Source organism: Myotis lucifugus, unplaced genomic scaffold (assembly GCF_000147115.1).
Source record: "Myotis lucifugus unplaced genomic scaffold, Myoluc2.0 scaffold_2736, whole genome shotgun sequence".
Classification (NCBI taxonomy): domain Eukaryota; kingdom Metazoa; phylum Chordata; class Mammalia; order Chiroptera; family Vespertilionidae; genus Myotis; species Myotis lucifugus.
In genome coordinates, this window is record NW_005873784.1 from 1 (window position 1) to 20,114 (window position 20,114).

At 51.8% G+C, this 20,114-nt stretch overlaps 2 protein-coding genes across 2 annotated transcripts; one reads left to right on the forward strand and one right to left on the reverse strand.

The window, feature by feature from the left end:
* Nucleotides 1–5: 5 nt before the first annotated feature.
* LOC102440895 (BRISC and BRCA1-A complex member 1-like) lies at nucleotides 6–6,251 on the reverse strand (the record flags this gene model as incomplete). Its single annotated transcript, XM_014450577.1, is given in 8 exon segments — nucleotides 6–87; nucleotides 1,499–1,523; nucleotides 3,134–3,212; nucleotides 3,320–3,440; nucleotides 4,092–4,150; nucleotides 4,902–5,090; nucleotides 5,092–5,244; nucleotides 6,148–6,251. Coding segments are annotated over 7 exon segments (657 nt in total), but the record flags the coding sequence as incomplete, so codon positions are not given.
* Nucleotides 6,252–11,970: 5,719 nt separating this feature from the next.
* USHBP1 (USH1 protein network component harmonin binding protein 1) lies at nucleotides 11,971–19,774 on the forward strand (the record flags this gene model as incomplete). Its single annotated transcript, XM_023749088.1, has 10 exons — nucleotides 11,971–12,070; nucleotides 12,151–12,299; nucleotides 12,530–12,956; nucleotides 16,170–16,295; nucleotides 16,465–16,601; nucleotides 16,776–16,916; nucleotides 17,201–17,368; nucleotides 17,918–18,167; nucleotides 18,721–18,939; nucleotides 19,671–19,774. Coding segments are annotated over exons 1-10 (1,775 nt in total), but the record flags the coding sequence as incomplete, so codon positions are not given.
* Nucleotides 19,775–20,114: the final 340 nt, after the last annotated feature.

Sequence of the window (20,114 nt, forward strand, 5' to 3'; positions counted from 1 at the left end):
CGGCTGTAGACAAGGATGGTACGGACCACATATGGGGGTGGGATCGTCTGCACATTCTCCGTGACTGGCAGCTCCGTCTTCTGTTGACTGCACAGTAAGGGGACAGATGAGAACAACTCTGGGGGTCCCTCCCTTCATCACCTTTGGAGAGCCAGCTCCTTGCTGGGCATGCAGAGCCCCACCTGTCCCCTCCCCAGTTGACTGCTGGCTCTGAGCCTTCCCACATGCTGTTCTCTCTGCCCAGAGCACCTCCCAGCCTTACCCTCTGCCTGACCTCTTCTGTTTTGCTAAACCCAAAGCTGAAGCCTGCTCCGCCCACCCTGAGTGTCCCCCATCACATGGAGTTGGCCCTGCCCCACCAGGCCAGGAACTCTTAGGAAGGGACTTAATCTTTTATCTAAATCAAGACACATTTCCCTACTTGGCCACATCTGGATCTCACGGGCAGAGGGCACTAGGCAGAGGGCAAGGTCCTTCCTATGTAAAAAGCAAATCTGGTCCTTCACAAGAAAAAAGCCAACTTCCTCATAGAAAAACCGGTAAAGGGGACAAAAAGACAAATCACTACAGGAATGCCAAACGGCTTTAAAATGAATGAAGAAAAGGCTCAGAGAAAAGCACTATCACACAAGCAGAGCTTTCAGCAGCATGATCAGTCCTGGTGCCAGGGGAAATAAACGGTTAATTTCTGAGGCAGTACTTTGGCAATGTCTAGCAAAATAATCCCCCCCCTTAATCAAGTATGTCCTCTACTGTGAATTTACCTCATGGGTTCACTTGCAAAATTTGCTGAGATGTTTGTACCAAGTTAATTAAAGGCAACACAAGCTCTGTGCCCAGCATCAGGGGCTGGTGAAAATGGAGATTAGAATAGTAGGGCCCACAAACTAAGAATGGATTCATATTTTTAAATACCTGGAGGGGGGAAAATCAAATGAATATTTCATGACATGTGGAAATGACATGAAATTCAGTGCTTATCAATAAAATTTATTGACACACTAGAGGCCGTGCACCGGTGGGGTCCCTCGGCCTGGCCTGCGGGGATCGGGCCGAAACTGGCTCTCCGACATCCCCCAACGGGTCCGGATTGCGAGGGCGGGTCTCGGATGACACACCCCGGAACTGGGCTGCTTCCTCTCTGGTTCAGCTTGCATCACCCGAGAACCACACCTGCCAAGTCACGCAGCTCAGCAGCTCCTGCGTTGAGAGTCTGCCCCCTGGTGGTCAGTGCGCATTATAGCTACTGGCCAGTCCACCAGTTGCTTAGGCTTTTATATATAGAGATGGCCATGCCCACTGTGCCCACAGAGTCTGTGGTTGCCTTTGGATTCCTAAGGCAGAGTCAGTTGTTATGATCTGCAAAGCCAAACACATTTACTATCTGGCTTTTTATTGAAAGAGTATGCAGCCTCCTGGGCTAAAACAATGGTGTGGAGGGCCATGGGCCACCATAGGACTAATACAGAGGGTGAGATACGGGGAAGGAAGGACTTACATGAGGCTGAAGAGACCTTCCATATCTGGTGGGGATGCTAAGAACACAGGCGGCAGAGCACGGGTGGGAAGGGTGCATGACTCCCCTCATCCTGATGCCAGGAGACCCCAGGTGCCTCAGAACCTGGGGCCAGGTCCCACTGTGCAGGAAACCGTGTGTGACCCCAGCCCCGTGGCCTGAGCCTGTTGTCCTCAGCAGAGATCACAGACGAGGGGGCTGACATGGGATGCCCTGAAGACCACTGGTGATTCAAAACTCCCCTTCCCCTCAGGCCAGGGCCACGCCCCTTACGAAGAGCTATGGGCGTTCCTGTTCCCCTCCTCCCAACTCTCTCACGTTTTCTAACTCACAGGGATGATATTTTATCTAAGTTTTGAGCTGCATGTGAGCCTTTCATGTTCAAATTAGCATAAAATGTGATGTAGTGCCCTAGCTGGTTTGGCTCAGTGGACAGAGTGACGGCCTACAGACTGAAGGGTCCCGGGTTCCATTCCAGTCAAGGGCACATGCCCAGGTTGCAGGCTCAATCCCCAGTAGGGGGCATGCAGGAGGCAGCCAATCAATGATTCTCTCTCATCATTGATGTTTCTCTCTCTCACTTTCCCTTCCTCTCTGAAATCAATAAAAACATATATTTAAAAAAAATGTGATGTAGTGGTGACTGTGACTTTTCAGTCACATATTCGCATTTTTTGAGCAAATGGCACCAAATGTATAATTGGCCCTGGATGGAGTGCTCCCCCTGTGGGCACAGTTTTGACATCCCGAGTCCAAATCAGCTGGTTCTGCTTCTGTGTTACGACTTTACCTCGACAGGGACCCATGGGGTAAGAGGTAGCCTGCCTCCCATTTTACAGATGAAGAAACTGAGAGCCTGGGGAGCATTTGGGATTTTGCTTCCTGGCAATGTCATCAGTTTGGCTCAAATAAACTCTCTTTTTTTGTTAATCCTCACCCGGGGATATTTTTCCATTGATTTTAGAGAGAGTGGAAGAGAGAGGGAAAGACAGAGAGAAACAGCAGTGTGAGAGAAACACATTGATTGGTTGCCTCCTGCACTTGCCCTGACCAGGGCCCCGGCCAGGGAGGAGCCTGCAACCAAGGTACTCGCCCTTGACTGGAATCAAACCCAGGACCCTTTGGTCTACAGGCTGATGCTCTATCCACTGAGCCAAACTGGCTAGGGCTCTCTTTCTTTTTTAAATCCTCACCCAAGAAGTGAGGATATTTTTGATTTTAGAGAGTGGAAGGGAGGGGGGAGGAGGAGGGGAGGTGTGGGGAGAAAAACATTGATGTGCCACAGACACATCGATTGGTTGCTTCCCGTATGTGCCCCAACTAGGGGTGGGGATCGGAACTGCAACCCAGGTACATGCCCTTGACTGGAATCTAACCCACAACCCTCCTGTATGCAGGCCGACGCTCTAACCACTGAGCATACTGGCCAAGGCTCAAAAGAAACTGAAAGCCAGAGAGGTGACTGGCCCAAGCCTGCTGCAGCAGAGCTGAGATCTGGACCTGATCCAATGTGAGTTGGCTCCCTCCAAGCTCAGACTATCTGGGTTCTGGGTACAAGACAAGCCAGCCTCTCACACTGCCCCCTGCCCCCTGAGGTGCCTCTGCCTGGAAGGATACTGAAGTTGGAGCAGGAGGCCGTCTCTAGGTCGTAGAGGCAGCTGCAGAGCTCACGGGGGTCGGAGGTCAGTCCAGACAGCTGTGGGGAAACACAGGCCTCAGCAAAGTGCTCTCTGCCCCCAGGGGGTCCCAGAGCACCCAGCCTCATCCCTACCCCCAGGGGACCCCAGGGTGCCCCAGCCTCACCCAGGCGGTGTCATCGTTCACCACCACCAGTGCAAACTCATGGCTTTTGTCAATCTTGTGTTTTGTCCGCACAAACATCTCAATCATCTTCTGGGAGACATTGAGAGCATTGGTTTTGGAGCTGGAGAGGGACAGAGAATGAGGGGGTGGTTAAGGAGAGTCAGGCCTGGGGGCGAGGCTTATCCCCTCACCTGTCCATCCTGGGGAACCTTCCACCAGCGCTACAATGAGGCCCTGGCCCACGTCACACAGTGTGTGTGTGTGTTGGGGGCGGGGCGGGGGGGGGACATGCTTGTCTTCAGTATCTCCCAGAGCGTCTCAGACCCTCTCCAGGTTCTGTTGCTCAACCCCACAGAGCCCTGCCTGCTCAGGGCAAGGGCTTTGGGGTCAGCTAAGCATGAGTCTGAATTCTTGCTCCACCTACTTGCTATGGTCTTAGGCAAGTTACTCTGCTTCTCTGAGTTTCCAAGTCATTGCTATGACACTGATTTTAGAGAGTGGAAGGGAGGGGGGTGGAGGGGAGAGAGAGGAGGGAGAAAAACATTGATGTGCCACAGACACATTGACTGGTGGCTTGATACCTCTCACATGCTTGGAACAGAGCCTGAGGGGCCACCGCTGTACCATTACCAGTTACTGTCGCTATGCTCTGATACCGCCAGGCCCCGAGCCAGACCACAGTGGTGTGAGTCTGAGAGAGAGCCCTGTGCTTTTCAGGCTGGGCCCCTCCAAGTTGTAGCTACACATTCAAGCCCTCAAATGTCCCTCTCACCCGTTGAACGACTCCAATTTTGGCAGTGACATTTCCTCCGACAGGTCCAGGCAGATGATCTGCAATGAAGTTGGAGGGTGGTGAAGGCACTGTGACTGGCAGTCCCTCGTGCCTGGATGTTAACACCGGCCCCCACATGCTTGGCCCTCTTTAAGCAGACCCATCTGAAAGGTGGTAAGAGGACCCCCAGTTCTCAGTCAAGCTATCCACTTTGGAAGTTGGTGGCTCAGGGGAAAGAGCGCTGGACTAGAAGTCCAGGTTAATAAGTGAGTAAGCAAACAAGAGAATACATGACACAGAAACAAGGAAATAAGGGTATAGTGGGTTGAACTGTGGCCCCCAGAAGATATGTTTGCCTAGAACCTCAGATGTGACTTTACTTAGAATTAGAGACCTTGATGATGTAATTAAAATAAAGAAATTGAAAGAAGATCATCTGATCCGGTGACAAGTACTCTTATGACAGACAGGACAGGAGACACAAAGACAGAGAGGGGAGGGCCATGTGAAAACAGACAGAGATGGGAGTGATCAGCCGCAGCCAAGGATGCCTGGAGCCCCCCAAAGCTGAACGAGTAAGGAGAGCCTCCCCGAGAGCCTCCGGAGAAAATGGGGTCCCTGCCAACATCTTGATTTCAGACTTCTGGTTTCCAGGACTGTCAGAGAAGCCCCCCAGCTCACTGTAATTTGTTGCGGCAGCCCCAGGAAACTAATACAAAAGGGCTGTTTGCAGAGTGAATCCCAAAAAGGCGAGAATGTCAACCCAAGGTTCCCCAAAGCCTCAGAGCTTACGGCCAAATTCTCACTTACCACCTTCTCTGGACAGTTGACCCTTGGTGTCCGCACCTGGACCTCAGGGGCTGGTGGGGGCACCTGCCAGGGCTTGGGGCCAGCTCCCAGAGCGTTCGGGGTCCCATCATCCGCACTGGCCGCCTCACCCTCACCCTCACTTCGGCTTCCCACACTGGTCTGGGCCCCCAGTGCCCGGTCCTCAGCCCCCCTCAGGGTTGGAGCGTGTACGGGGCCTTGGCTCCACTGACTGCTCTTCCTCCTCCTCCTCCTCTTCTTCCTCGGTGGGGCTGCTGGGCTCTGCCACCTCCATGGCTCCTGAGTGGCTGGATGAAGCAGGGATGGGGGAAGCCAGAATTCTGCCCTTAGGAATTTCAGAAACATTTGGTTACCCAGAAGGATAGGGCACTTGCTGGTACCGACTATGAGTCACTTCTCTCAGGGCCTCAGTTTCCTCATCTGTAGAATGGGTGCCTTTACACTTATCAGCCAAGCATCCACTCTAACTTAAGGTAACAGCCTCCATGCACACTTCTGTAGTGAAAACAACTACAAAGCCAGTGAACACAACTGGCTACTGTGAATGGCTCAGGAATGGGGACATGACCCAATACAGGCCAGCGAGGGGCAGCTCTGAGACTTACAACACTGCCATTAGGGGAGGGGTTCCTTCGAGTTGCAGAGCTTGGGAGCTACAAGGAGAGAGTTGCTAGGAGCCTCGTTAGCCTCCGAGAAAGGAAAGAGCCGACGGGAGTGATGCTCACCCAGAGAACAGCGGGCGGAGTTCTGAGCACCTGGAACCAGTCTATACGCCACTAATTCCCCTTTCTTGCTTCAGATAGATTGAGTTGGGTTTTCTGTAACCTGGAACTGAAAATGTCTTGGTAAACAAAGGAATCATAACCTCTAGGATTCTCCCCCGTGGACGCTGGGCTGCCTAGGGGGTGTCTGTACATGGGGGTGTCGGCACAAGCGAGGGGCGGGGATCTGGGTGCCACAGGTCCCTTTGAGGAAAGACAGGACGCCAACGGGACAGCCTGCCTGTCTGGGCAATGGGTGCGGGCTGCCCGGGATGGTCTCTGAGCGCCCCGCAGCCCCACAACCTCCAAGGAACTAGCTGTAGAAGAGGGGTGGAGGCTAGGCTGCGGGAGAAACCAGACCTGGGAACGGAAGCTTCCAAGGAGGCAGGGGGCTAGGTCCCGAGGGCTACGGGAGCTAGGCCTCGAGGGACGAGCCCCACACGCTTTCAACACCCGCTTCTGCTCACCGTAGCCTCAGCCTCCCTCCGACTGGGCTGCCGACTCGCTAGGAAGCCGCCATCTTCGCAGCCGGACTTGGTGCGGCGCGGCCGCGACGCCTCCTGGGAAATGTAGTCCAGCGGGCCGCGGAGCGCGTGGAACGGTGACCTGACCCAGGCTGAAGAGTCTCGGAAGCTGATAGGTTGGTGCTTCGCTAGGGGTGAGGTTTGGTAGGTGGCGAAGGGATACGTAGGGCGGGATCTTGAATCTGATTGGCTAGAAGCTAAATGAGGCGGAGTTTTTATTTCGGCGGAATCAGACTACGCTGGTCCGCGGTTCTAGGCATAGGCTGCGATGAACCGAGGACAGTGGGCTTTCGTGGACCAGGCTCAGCGGGATGGAGAGGGCCTAGCTGCAGTGTAAAAGGCTGCGTGGGACAAGATTGGGCGGAATTTATTTATTTATTTGGGGGGAGGCGGGATTTAGAAGAGGCGCGGCTGATTTGTGGGCGAGGGGCGGGGTTTTGCGGCCTGATGTGGGCGTGGCCAGGCCCAAGGCCCCTCCCAATTAATTCTTCTTGTTTTATATATATTTGCAAAAATAAAAAATACTGCCCTAGCCCTGACTGGTTTGGCTCAGTTGATAGAGCGTCGGCTGCGGACTGAAGGGTCCCGGGTTCGATTCCAGTCAGGGGCATGTACCTTGGTTGCGGGCCCAGCCCCCGTCGGAGGTGTGTAGGAGGCAGCTGATGGATGTTTCTAACTCTCTATCCCTCTCCCTTCCTCTCTGTAAGAAATCAATAAAATATATTAAAAAAAAAAAATACTGCCCTAACCGGGTTGGCTCAGTGGATGGAGCATCAGCCTGCGGACTCAGGGGTCCCAGGTTTGATTCTGGTCAAGGACATGTACCTTGGTTGCAGGCACATCCCCAGTAGGAGGTGTGCAGGAGGCAGCTGATTGATGTTTCTCATCAATGTTTCTAACTATCCCTCTTCCTTCCTCTCTGTAAAAAAATCAATAGAATATATATATTCTATTGATTTTTTTACAGAGAGGTAGGAAGAGGGATAGAGAGTTAGAAACATCGATGAGAGAGAAACATCGATCAGCCGCCTCCCGCACACTCCCCACTGGGTATATGCCCGCAACCAAGGTACATGCCCTTGACCAGAATCGAACCTGGGACCCCTGAGTCCGCAGGCCGACGCTCTATCCATTGAGCCAAACCGGTTAGGGCTAGAATATATTTTTTAAAAAAAGAAAAAGATACTAAGACGGAAGGCTGACTTGTGGTGAACACACAATACAATATAGAGATGATGTGTTATAGAATTGTACACCTGAAACCTATATAATTTTATTAACCAACGTGATTCCAGTAAGTTCAATTTTAAAAAAATTAAAAAATAAGCCGGAACTATTTCAAACCACCCTTCCTTTTTCAGGCACACTTCTTCCCTTAGCCCCAAAACTATTTAAAATCTACTCTGACTGTTCTGCAAAGGGTTTGCCACCAGAACACAGGTGTCAGGAAAGCCACTGCTAAATGTAAGCCAACATGGGAAAGGAAAAGACTCATATCAACATCATCATCATTGGACACGCAGATTCTGGCAAGTCTACCACTACTGGCCATCTGATCTACAAATGTGGTGGGATGGGCAAAAGAAATATCAAACATGTGAGGAAGCTACTGAGATGGGAAAGGGCTCCTTCAAGTATGCCTGGGTCTTGGATAAATAAACTAAAAGCTGAACCTGAGTGTGGTATCACCATTGATACCTCCCTGTGAAAATTGAGACCAGTAAGTACAGTGGGGCCTTGACTTACGAGTGTCCCGACTAACGAGTTTTTCGAGATACCAGCCGTCTCTCGGCAGATTTTTTGCTTTGAGTTGCGAGCTAAAATTCGGGTTACGAGCCAGCTTCAGATACCCCACCACTAGTTGGCACAGCGAACGTCACAGTGAACGCCACAACATCAGCCCAGCATCACGTGTCTCACTCTTTCACTGTTGATTTGACATACGAGTAATTTGAGTTACGAGCTCTGTCACGGAACGAATTAAACTCGTAAGTCAAGGCCCCACTGTATTATGTGACCATCATTGATGCCCCAGGACACGGAGACTTTATAAAAAACATGATTACATTCCCTAGCCGGTTTGGCTCAGTGGATAGAGCATCAGCCTGTGGATTGAAAGGTCCCGGGTTTGATTCTGCTCAAGGGCCCATGCCCGGGTTGTTGCTCGATCCCCAGTAGGGGGCATGCAGGAGGCATCATTGACATTTCTTTCCCTCTCCCTTCCTCTTGAAATAAATAAAAATATATATTTAAAAAAACATGATTACAGGCACATCTCAGGCTGACTATGATATTCTGATTATTGCTGCTGGTGTTAGTGAATTTTAAGCTGATAACTCCACGAATGGGCAAACCTGTGAGCATGCCCTTCTGGCTTACACATTGGATGTGAAACAAGTAATTGTTGATGTTAACAAAATGGATTCCACTGAGCCATCCTACAGCCAGAAGAGATACAAGGAAATAGCAAATGAAGTGAGCACCTACATTAAGAAAATTAGCTACAACCCTGATACTGTAGCTGTGGTGCCAATTTCTGGTTGGAATGGTGGCAACATGCTGGAGCCAGGTACTGACATGCCTTGGTTCAAGGGCTGGAAAGTCACCGGTAAAGATGGCAACACCAGGGGAATCGTGCTTGAAGCTGCATTGCATCTTGCCACCAACTCATCTAACTGACAAGCCCTTGTGCCTGCCCCTCCACGATGGCTCCAAAATCCGTAATGTCGGTGCTGTCCCTGTGGGCTGAGTAGACACTAGCATTTTCCAGTCTGGCCTGGTGGTCACCTTTGCTCCAGTCAGTGTTACAACTGAAGTAAATTAAGTGTTGAAATGAGCCATGAAGTATTGAGTGAAACTCTTCCTGAGGACAACGTGGACTTCATTGTCAAGAATGTATCTGTGCCTTAGCCGGCTTGGCTCAGTGGATAGAGCGTCGGCCTGCAAAAGGGCACATGCCTGGGTTGAGGGCTCGATCCCCAGTAGGGGGCGTGCAGGAGGCAGCTGATCAATAATTCTCTCTCATCATTGATATTTCTATCTCTCTCTCTCTCCCTCTCCCTTCCTCTCTGAAATCAATAAAGAAATATATTTAAAACATAAAAGAGAAACTAACTGTATTAAAGGTTACCAAAATTTTTTAAAAAAAGAAAGAGTGAGGATGTCAATTTCCCTGGGTACCCAAGTCAGAGAAGTACAATTTCTCTCTCTCCATAAGCAGGAAGATCCAACCTCCTAGCATCTGTCAGTGGGACTGGGAGGATTCAGGCTACTCCAGTCTCCGCACATTTAATCCAACTGCAGAAGGAAGGACAGGGTGTTTCAGGCCCTGGTTACGGCATGACCAAAGGCCTGGGGGTGTGAGAGAGCGGAGAACCTTCCGCTGTTCGTGGAGGGGGCCATCATGGATATAGCGTGGAGCCTACATGGGTGCAAGCAGCATGTACAATTTTTTAAAATATTTTATTGATTTTTTACAGAGAGGAAGGGAGAGGGATAGAGAGCCAGAAACATCGATGAGAGAGAAACATCGATCAGCTGCCTCCTGCACACTCCCCACTGGGGATGTGCCCGCAACCAAGGCACATGCCCTCGACCAGAATCGAACCCGGGACCCTTGAGTCCGCAGGCCAATGCTCTATCCACTGAGCCAAACCGGTCAGGGCGCACGTAGAATTTTGAAGGGCTTTGAATGCCAGGTTGAAGAGCTTGAAATGTTTCCCAAGGGCATTGAGTGTGAGCAAGGGAAGCGAATAATCAGATCTCTGTCTCTGGGGCCTGGGTGGGGAAGGGAGTGGACAGGGGTTGGGGGCTGGGCTGGCCTCAAGGTGGGACAAGAGAGGTGTGGGCTGTAATTATGGGTGAAGACAAGAAAGCCCGTTAGAGGTGGATGCAGGTAAAGTGGGTAGGGTGTAAAAACCATGTAGCTCTGAGGAATTCAGCATTTTGTAGGAGAAACAGCAGCTGGCAGAGGAAGCAGACATGGACTGGTGATAGAGCACAAGGAGTGCATGTTGCGCCCGGCCGGTGCGGCTCAGTGGTTGAGCATCGACCTATGAACTAGGAGGCCAGGGTTCCATTCCCAGGCAGGGCACATGCCCGGGTTGCAGGCTCGAACCCCAGTAGGGAGCGCGAAGGAGGCAGCTCATCATTGATGCTTCTCTCTCTCTCTCCCTCTCCCTTCCTCTGTGAAATTAAAAAAAAAAAAAGAGTGCGTGTTGTCATTCATTTCCCTGATGGTGCCTGGCCACATGCAAATTGCTTGTTAAAACGCCATGACACAAGAAGAGAGAGAGCAAGATTTTGAAAACTTATTTGAAGAAATAATGACAGAAAACTTCCCCTGCCTGGTGAAAGAAATAGACTTACAAGTCCAGGAAGCACAGAGAACCCCAAACAAAAGGAATCCAAAGAGGACCACACCAAGACACATCATAATTAAAATGCCAAGAACAAAAGACAAAGAGAGAATCTTAAAAGCAGCAAGAGAAAAACAGTCAGTTACCTACAAGGGAGTACCCATACGACTGTCAGCTGATTTCTCAACAGAAACCATGCAGGCCAGAAGGGAGTGGCAAGAAATAGTCAAAGTGATGAATACCAAGATCCTACAACCAAGATTACTTTATCCAGCAAAGCTATCATTCAGAATTGAAGGTCAGATAAAGAGCTTCACAGATAAGAAAAAGCTAAAGGAGTTCACCACCAACAAATCAGTATTATATGAAATGCTGAAAGGTATCCTTTAAGAAGAGGAAGAATAAGAAAAATATATTAATTGAGCACTTGTCAAGTGCTGGGCAAATGAAACAGGCAAGACTGATCGGATACCTCCTGTACCCATCCTGCAATCTAGGTGTGTGTTTTGACTGGGAATGGAACCCACAACCCTTTGCTGCACAGGATGATGCTCCAACCAACTGAGCTACCTGGCCAGAGCCAGCTCCTAGTCTTTGTAAGGTCTGGCTATTTAGTGTTTTCTTGATTCTGGCAGGATTTTCATTGCTTCCAATAAACTTCTTTTTTTTTCTCCTTAAAAACAAACAAACAAAAAACTCCATGACACTGTAGGTAGATGCTATATTTATTCCCCATTTTACACAAGGGAATTGAGGCTTGGAGGTAGAAGAGCCGTGGCCTTGGAGGCTGAGGTGAGGAGGGACAGACATCTCAGGAGCTGGACACATGTCCCCTGCTGGGACTGGAGGAAGGCATTGTCCTCGAAAAGGAAACTGAACAATAACAAGTCATGTGACCAGGGGAGGGGGCTTCCTGTTTCCTGGCCCCTCCCAGGCCAGCCTGGGCAGCCCTGGCCTGAGCGGGCAGTGGCCAGTGACCCCAAGAGTGTCCAGGGACTCAGGCCTCTGACAAGGTGCTCCCGGAGGAACAGAGAAGTGGAGTGGGCTGAGGGGACCCAACCCCAGGATCAGGTCCTCTGGTTAGGGAGGGCCCTGGGGAGGAGAGAGGACTCTTTTTTTTTTTAAAGAGAGGACTCTTGAAGTCCTCATCCTAGGCCCAGATAGAGGAGGGAGGGGAGCACCAAGGCAGTGAAAAATAAAGGAGGCAGAAGAGAAGGGGGAGGTCAGGGCAGCCTTGGTAGGTAGTGAGCTGTCTGTCAACAGAGGCGTTGAAACGTGCCACATCAGCATTGATTACTCAGGACTCCTTCTGGAGGGGAGAAATCAATGCCCATTTCACAGGAGAGGAAATTGAGGCTATTTGCCAGGACAACAAAGGCAAGAGCTGAGATCAGGCTGTGGTTTTAGGGGGGGACAAGGGAGGGGTTTCAGAAGACACTGATCTGTGGACAGCAATGAGCGCCCGGGCCACACGGCCCCGAAGCCGGCGAGGGAGACATGCTCCACCTGTAAGTGCCCCTGCTCCCTGCCACAGCCAGCTCAGCGGGCCCCCTGGCTGGGAGCTCAGAGCCCTGATGGTCCTTTGCAGGTTGAGCTGGACCCTGTGGCTGAGAGTTCAGAGGAGGCCGAGGCAGCCAGCGGAAGCTCTGAGCTGGGCCCTGTGCCATCTCAGGAAAGCTGCAAACCTGAGCTGCTGGGCCCTGAGGCAGAGGAGAGGGGGCAAGGCCCGAGGAGCAGGTAAGGCCTGCTTGGTCCGCGTCTCCCACTCCAGCTCTTTCCTACCCAGAGCTCTGCTTGTGTCCCCTACCACCACCCCTGCTCACACGCACACCATGGCTTCCCATTGCCTGCCGCAGCCTGATTTTTAAGGCCCTGCATAATGCACTGCCAGTGTTAACACACAACCCCTGTGTGCCAGACGCCCCAGATATCCCCATTTCCAGAAACTTCCATCGCTCACTTCACAGAACTGACAAAGAGGCTGATGGGGACTCTAGCAGGGGGCTGGCCCCAGCCCTCGATGGGCCCCAGGAGCCTGCAGAAGAAGCCCACCATGCCCCAGAGGCTGAGGAGGCTGTCCTCGCTGCACCTGGGGCCCCCGACGTGTTTCAGACTCTCCAGCATGCTCTGAGCTCACTGGAGGCTGCAGCTGCCGCCTGGCGCTGCCAGCCCCTCAGCTGTCCTGGGCCAGTGGAGATGGAGGGCAGAATCCAGGGGGAACCAAGGCCCTGCCTGGAGCTGGAGGGGGCAGGGGGCTGCCAGCGGGAGGTGGCCCACCTGGCAGAAAGGAACGCCTGGCTACGTTTGGCCCTGGGCAGCCGTGAGGACGAGCTAATCCACATGCAGGCCTCCCTGGAGGCCCTCCAGGGAGAGAAGGAGACGCTGCAGAGAGAGGTGAGTGGGCATCCCTGCCTCCCAGGGCTCAGTGTCTGAGGAAGGAGGCAGCCTGGCATAGGAGATGCTCAATCACTGGTTCATCGGAAAAACTTATGCAGCATTGACTGCTGAGCCCCCAAAGACACAGGTCCCTTGCAATCTTTTTTTTAATTTTAGTTAATATATGTATATATATATTTTTTATTGATTTCAGAGAGGAAGGGAGAGGAAGAGAGAGATAGAAACATCAGTGATGAGAGAGAATCATTGATTGGCTGCCTTCCTGGACACCCCCTACTGGGGATCAAGTCCGCAACCCAGGCATGTGCCCTTGACCAGAATCGAACCTGGGACCCTTCAGTCTGCAGGCCGACGCTCTATCCACTGAGCCAAACCAGCTAGGGCAGGTCCCTTGCAATCTTAATTAAGGCAATTACTTAGAATAGGAGTGTGGAATCTTTTTTCTGCCAAGGGCCATTTGGATATTTATGACATCATTCACAGGCCATACAAAATTATCAACTTAAAAATTAACCTGCTATTTGGTCAAACATTTAATTAACTCACCCCTAATGCCTTGGCAGGGCCAGACCAAATGAAGTTCCCCACCCCTGATGTAGGAGGTGACACTTGAATAAGGACCACACACGTGGGGTTGAGGGAGGAGCCATGCAAAGATCTGGTCAGTGGTCATGCCAGGCAGAGGGAATGGCATATGCAAAGGCCCTGAAGTGGGAGTGCGAGTGGCAAGTTTGAGGAACAGTGAGAAGGCCAGTGTGGAGGTTGTGGGAGGAGATGAGAGCAGGGAGGTGACAGGCGGCTCCTGCAGAGCCCTGTGGGCTGCAGGAAGGATTTGAGCTTTTGCTCTGAGTGAAGTGGGAGCCAGGGAGGGTTCTGAGCAGGGGAGGGTGACCACCTGACGCAGGTGTTCACAAGTCACCCCTTGGCTGTAATGAGAGGAACAGCATGTGGGGAGCAAGGGTGAAATCCTGGAGATTCAGGAGGAGGCACTAGTCCAGACACCAGATGGTGGACGTTGTGGAGGTGGCGGGAAGTGAGCAAATTATGGGAGATGTTGAAGGTGGAGCTGGCAGGTTTGGGCGTGAAGGCCAGAGGCCTCCTCAGCGTGTGGATTAAAGCCATGTGGGTGACAGCAGTTTAGGGGAGCAGGCGTCATCTACAGCTGGCAAGACTGGGACTTAGGGAACCCAGAGCAAAGGGTGGGGCCCATTCCCCTACAGCATGGGGCCCATTCCCCAACTGGAAAAGAGAAGTTTGTTTGTTTTTATTTATTTTATTTATTAAAATTTTTATTTATTGATGTGAGAGAGAAGGAGAAACACCTATTAGTTGTTCCACTTATTTATGCACTAGAGGCCTGATGCACGAAATTCGTGCAAGGGGCTCGGCCCTCGCAGCCCCGGCTTTGTCCAGAAGGTTGTCCAGAAGGTCGTTTGGCTGTCTAGTCTAATTAGCATATTACGCTTTTATTATTATAAATTAATTGATTGATTCTTGTATGTGTCCTGACTGGGGATCAAACCCTCAACCTTGGCATATCAGGAGGACACTAACCAACTAAGCTACTTGGCCAGGGCCTATCTGTTCATTTTTTTAAATAAGCATTCTTTTAATATATATAATTGATTTCAGAGAGGAAGGGAGAGTGGGGGAAAGGTAGAAACATCAATGATGAGAATCATTGATTGGCTGCCTCCTGCATGCCCCACACTGGGGATTGAGCCCACAACCCGGGCATGTGCCCTGACTGGGAATCGAACTGTGACCTTCTGGTTCCTAGGTGGATGCTCAACCACTGAGCCACGCTGGCCAGACTAAAATTTATTTTTAAAATTTATTTTTATTGATTTTAGAGAGAGGAAGAGATGGAGAGAGACAGAAACATTGATAAGAATCATTGATCAGCTGCCTCCTGCATGCCCCACACTGGGGATTGAGCCCGCAACCCAGGCATGTGCCCTGACCCAGACTTCCTGGTTCATGGGTCGATGCTCAACCTCTGAGTCACACTGGCTGGGCAATTCTTAATTTTTTTTGAGGAACCTCCATACTGCTTATAATCCCAATAGTGCACCAGGGTTCCCTTTTCTCCACATCCTCACCAACACTTATTTCTTATCTTTGTAAAAATATTTCTATTGATTTCATAGAGGAAGGGAGAGGAAGAGAGAGATAGAAACATCAATGTGAGAATCACCAAACAGCCACCTCCCACAAACCCTCGCACTGGGGATTGAGCCCATAACCCAGGCATGTGCCCCCGACCAGAATCGAACCCGGGACCCCTCAGTCCACAGGCCAACGCTCCATCCACTGAGCCAAACCAGCCAGGGCATTATTTCTTATCTTTTAAAAAAATGTTTTTATTGATTTGAGAGAGAGAGGAAAGGATAGAGGGAGAGAGAGAGAGAGAGAGAGAGAGAGAGAGAGAGAGAGAGAGAGACATTGGTTGGCTGCTTCCAGCACACATTCCGACCAGGGATCAAACCTGCAACCTGGATATGTGCTCTGACTGGAAATCAAACCAGCAACCTTTGGTGCACGGGACAACGCTTAACCAACTACTGGCCAGGGCTATTTTTAATTTTTAAAAGTTTTTATTGATTTTAGAGAGGGGGGGAGAAATATATATAGAGAAACATCTATTTATTGTTACACTTAGTTACACATTCATTGGTTGATTCTTGTATGTGCCCTGACTGGGGATCAAACCTTCAACATTGGTGGATTGGGACAACACTTTAATCAATTGAGCTACCTGGCCAGGGCTGGCTCTTGTTTTTTTTTTTTTGTAAAATTATTGATTTTTAGAGAAAGAGAGGAAGGAAGAGGGAGAGAGAGAAACATTGATGTGAGAGCTGAACATCGATCGACTGCCTCCTACATGCCCCCAACCAGGAATCCAGATCAGCATCCCACACCGGCCAGGTCATTTCTTGTCTTTTTTATAATAGACATCCTAACAGGTGTGAGGTCATTCTCATTGTAGTTTTGAGAGCATTTCCCGGATGATTAGTGATGTTGAGCACCTTTCCATGTACCTGTTGGCTATCTGTACATCTAAAGAAAGAGAAGTCTTGGGTGGCTAAGTCGCCCAAGGTTATATAGTGAGGAATCTGGTGCAGTGAGTATCTGGGGCTCTTGCCACTGCCCCAAGAACAGGTGGGCATTTGGGGCCCCCAGGCCTGACATTTCCCATAACCCTGCCAGGTCCAGGAGCTGCAGGATTCCCTGCTGAGGCTGGAGCCCTTGCCACCTCCCTCTCAAAGCCAAGTGGATGGCTTGGGCAGCAGTTCCAGCAGCTCTGGGACTGTCAGGGAACCCTGGACCACTCCGGTGAGTGTAGGAAGCTCAAAACCACTTATTTGAGATCCTTAGGGTTTGGGGCAGTGAGACCCAAACCTGGCCATGTGATCCATCAGCTTCTGGGGTTGGAAAAGCTTAAACCCATAGTACTAGGCTCTTGATGCCAATCTGAGTGATTCAAGTCCCCTCTTGCTGGCAGGATCCCTTCTCCCTGTCTCACCCCCTGCTCCGGCGCCTCCAGAGTGATTCCAGTGCCCAGATCCTTGGGCCTCTCCCCAACCGGCCCCTTGCCCCTGAGATGCACATTGTGGAAGCTCAGATGGAGCAGCTCCGGGGGTAAGAGACACAAATGTTGAGCTCTTAAGGGCACCTGCACCTGCTTTGCTAGGATATAAACCCGAGTCTGGAGCTGAAATGGGGGTGAGGGTTGGGGAGGAGAATGGAAATCGATAAGGTCCTGACTGCCCTGTGAGGCCTCTCATTTTTTCTCTTCCCCATCTTTGGAGGTAGAAACATCGAGAAGCTCAAATGCTTTAACCGTCTGCTGTCTGCTGTGCTCCAGGGATACAAGGGCCAGTGTGAGGGCCTCAGCATGCAGCTAGGCCAGTGGGAGGCTGAGGCCACAGCACTACGTCTGGCCTTGCAATATAGGTCAGTGCATCCTGCCCATGATGTCAATGGCTGGGAAGAGAATGGGTACATTTAGAGGATGGCCCTGATCCACAAAGAGAGGCAGGACCCCTTCAAGAAAGCACTTTCTCTCACCATGAAAATTAATTGAAGGCAATTTTAGTCCAAGGATGCTGAAGAGGTTCGCATGCCCTCTGGGGGTGGGAGTCAGGGAGATATGAGAGAACCAGGAGCAAGTGAAAACACCCCTTACACGGAAAGATGGGGCTGAGTGTCCCAGAGCACTCAGAACTAATGTCCCACAGTGAGCACTGTGAGGAAGTGTACAGAGTCCTGCTCACGCTCCGGGAGGCAGACTCAGGAGCAGAAGTCCCCAGGAGTGATGTGGAGGCAGCTGAGAAGGAGGCTCAGAGGCTGCTAGCTCAAGAGGAGGCTGTCATGGATGGAGAAACACTGTGGGATCCCCAGCCAAGGTACTCCTGGGAACCCCTGGAACTGGGCAAGCTAGTAAATGGGATCCTGATTGGAGAATGGGGCTGGCTCCCAGAGCTGACCCTGTGGAGACCTGACTGGAATTGGCTGGTTGATACTCCACAAATTTGTCATGGTAGTTGACAGTCATGGAGGTTGATCTAGGACCCACCAGGATGGGCATGAACATCGATGCCCACTGATTATAACTGGCATGACCGTGCTTAGTCAGGTTGGCCTGCTGCCAAACAGGGCTGGCAAGCCGAGTGGTGATGTCTGTTGTGTTGGTGGGATGGTGTTCACCATGTTGGACTGAGCAGTGGTCCCCTTTGATGTGATAGTGTTCACCATGTTGTCTTGATGGATCACGGTACCCACTGGGGTTTACATTATAGTGCACATCATGTTAGTATGACAGTGCCCACCACAGATGGCATAGGATCCATCATGGACAGTGAGATGAAAGAGGATGGAGCCCACCAGCGTTGGCATGAAGTTAGTACAACCGTGCCTGCCAGTGTTGACAGAGGCCCCTCTTCTGTTTTCTATAGCCCTGAGGGCAGCAGTGTGGATAGGCCCACCCTACAGGAGGTGGCTCTCCAGCTCCGGGGCTATGTGCAGCGTCTCCAGGAGCGCCGTGCTCTGGTGAAGATTCTCCCAGAGCCTGGCCCCACCTTGGCACCCATGCCCACTCTGCCCCATGCAGAAGCCCTGGTGCAGGCCATTCTGGAGACTCAACCTGGCCCAGCCCTGCCCCGGCTGGAGAAGAGGCGGATCCAGCAGGACCTGGAGGCCACACGGGTACACACAGGCGGGGTCACTGTGTCAGTCTTTCCTGGTGGGACAAAACCCTTTGGTGAGGATGAGGAATGTGATTAGGTGACCAAGTCGCAAGGAAAAGCTCTGCTGGGCTAGAGGCGGGCTTCCTGGAGGGAGGAGAATCGGGGCTGGAGTTTTGAGGGATGAATAGGAGTTTGTCCTTTGGAATTCAGTTCCTCATAAGACTTTGAATACGGCTTTCCAAAATGCCCTTCCTATGGAAAATAAATGGGGCAGGAGACGCCACCTGAGCTCTCTAGCCTGGTGGGAAAGACCAAAGGTTCTGGACTTGGAGAAACTCCAGACCCTTCCACTGAGCTGTTACTTGACCTTGTCTACACTACTTGCCCTCTCCGAACTGCCATATCTACAGCTGTAGTTCTGGCGGGAGGATGATATGTCTCACCACACAAGGTCAAGGTGAGGGCTTGAGTTCTTGCTTGACCAGCCCTCAGTGGGTGCCTCCTGGGACCTCAGTTTCCCCAGACGTTGACCCTAGCGGCACAGATGCTTCACCCTCTCCTTGGTTTCTCAGGAGACCCTGGAGGACCTGATGCTGAGGCTACAGCTGGTGCGGCGGGAGAAGCGGGGTCTGGAGCTGCAGGAGGCAGCCCTCCGAGCCCAGGGCCCGGTCCACATGCTCCTGCTGGAGCAGCTGCAGTGGGAACGGGCGCAGCTTCAGACGCGCGGGGCCAACAGCAGCGGTGGTGGCAGCAGTGGCGGGAGCAGTGGCGATGAGGAGGCCTGGTCCCAGGTGAGCGGCTCTGCTGGACCCGGGAGGGAGAGCAGTACCCTGCTGGCTGGCTGTCTCTGGCCAAGCCTCGGCTTCCATTTCTGCACAAAGAAATGAGTTGAATGGGGAACTGCAGGTTGAAGTTCACACTTTGTACTTTGGGGTCTTTTTTGGGAGGGTATTGAGCCCAATCAGCCCCAGGGGCTTAGTGTCTTCCCTTCAAACCTGCACCTCCTCATTCCCCTCTCCCACGCCTATTCACACTTGCCCCTCTACCCAATAGCCCCAGCCCATGCTTCATCTCTTCCGAAATTTTGGTTCTGGCTCCCTCCAGGAATCCTTCCTTTCCCCCCCTTTTTGTCAGTCATGTCTGCCCTCTGCTTAAAGCCTTCAGTGGCTTATAGAACCCTCATCTGAATCATCTCTTCCACCTCTAAGCCTTTGTATCTGCTGTGCCCCTGCCAGGAACAGGGGTCACTTCTTTATCTAGTTAAGTCCTTGACCTCCTGGAGGTCTGAGTTTAAATATCACCTCCCTCAGGAAGCCCTTCTGAACTGCCTTCAGATGAGGTCACGTGTTATTTACTTCCCTTGTTAGGGAGTAATTTTACCCTTACTGGGGCATCTCATGAGACTGGGAGCGCTGTGAGGGCAAAGGACTATCGCTACCAGTCTGGACATCAACATCCAGCTTGAACTGAGCACACACTTGGCCCAGGCCAATGTCATGTCCCTCCCCTCTGCTTCCTTCAGGGCCCTGCTATCCCTGGAGGCAGCAGGGGCATTGATGGAGGCCAGGTGGGGCAGGTGCAGGACCCGGAGGAGCTAGCTCAGGAACTGTCAGCATCACTGGCCCGGTGTGTGCCTGGGTCCTGGGCTGGGGGATGGTTGGCCTGAGAGGGTGGTGGTGGTTCCTATGTGAGCGCCCGGGGGGCGGGGGGGGGGGGGTTGTGTACAGCAGCGGTATCCTGGGTGGGCACCTGTGTACAGGGGTGGCTCCCGGGGAAACAATGTGGGGCAGGGGGGTGGGGCAGAAAAGGAAAAAAGGATTGGCTATGGCTGTGAACCCTTTTCTCCTCACTCCCTGCACCAAGGCCCCTGGGCCTGGTGGGAGCAGCTGTAGGTTTCTTCCGGAGGAGCTTGGAAACAGTGGGCTAAGAAGGGGCGAGCCAGACGTGCTCAGAGTGCCAAGCTGAA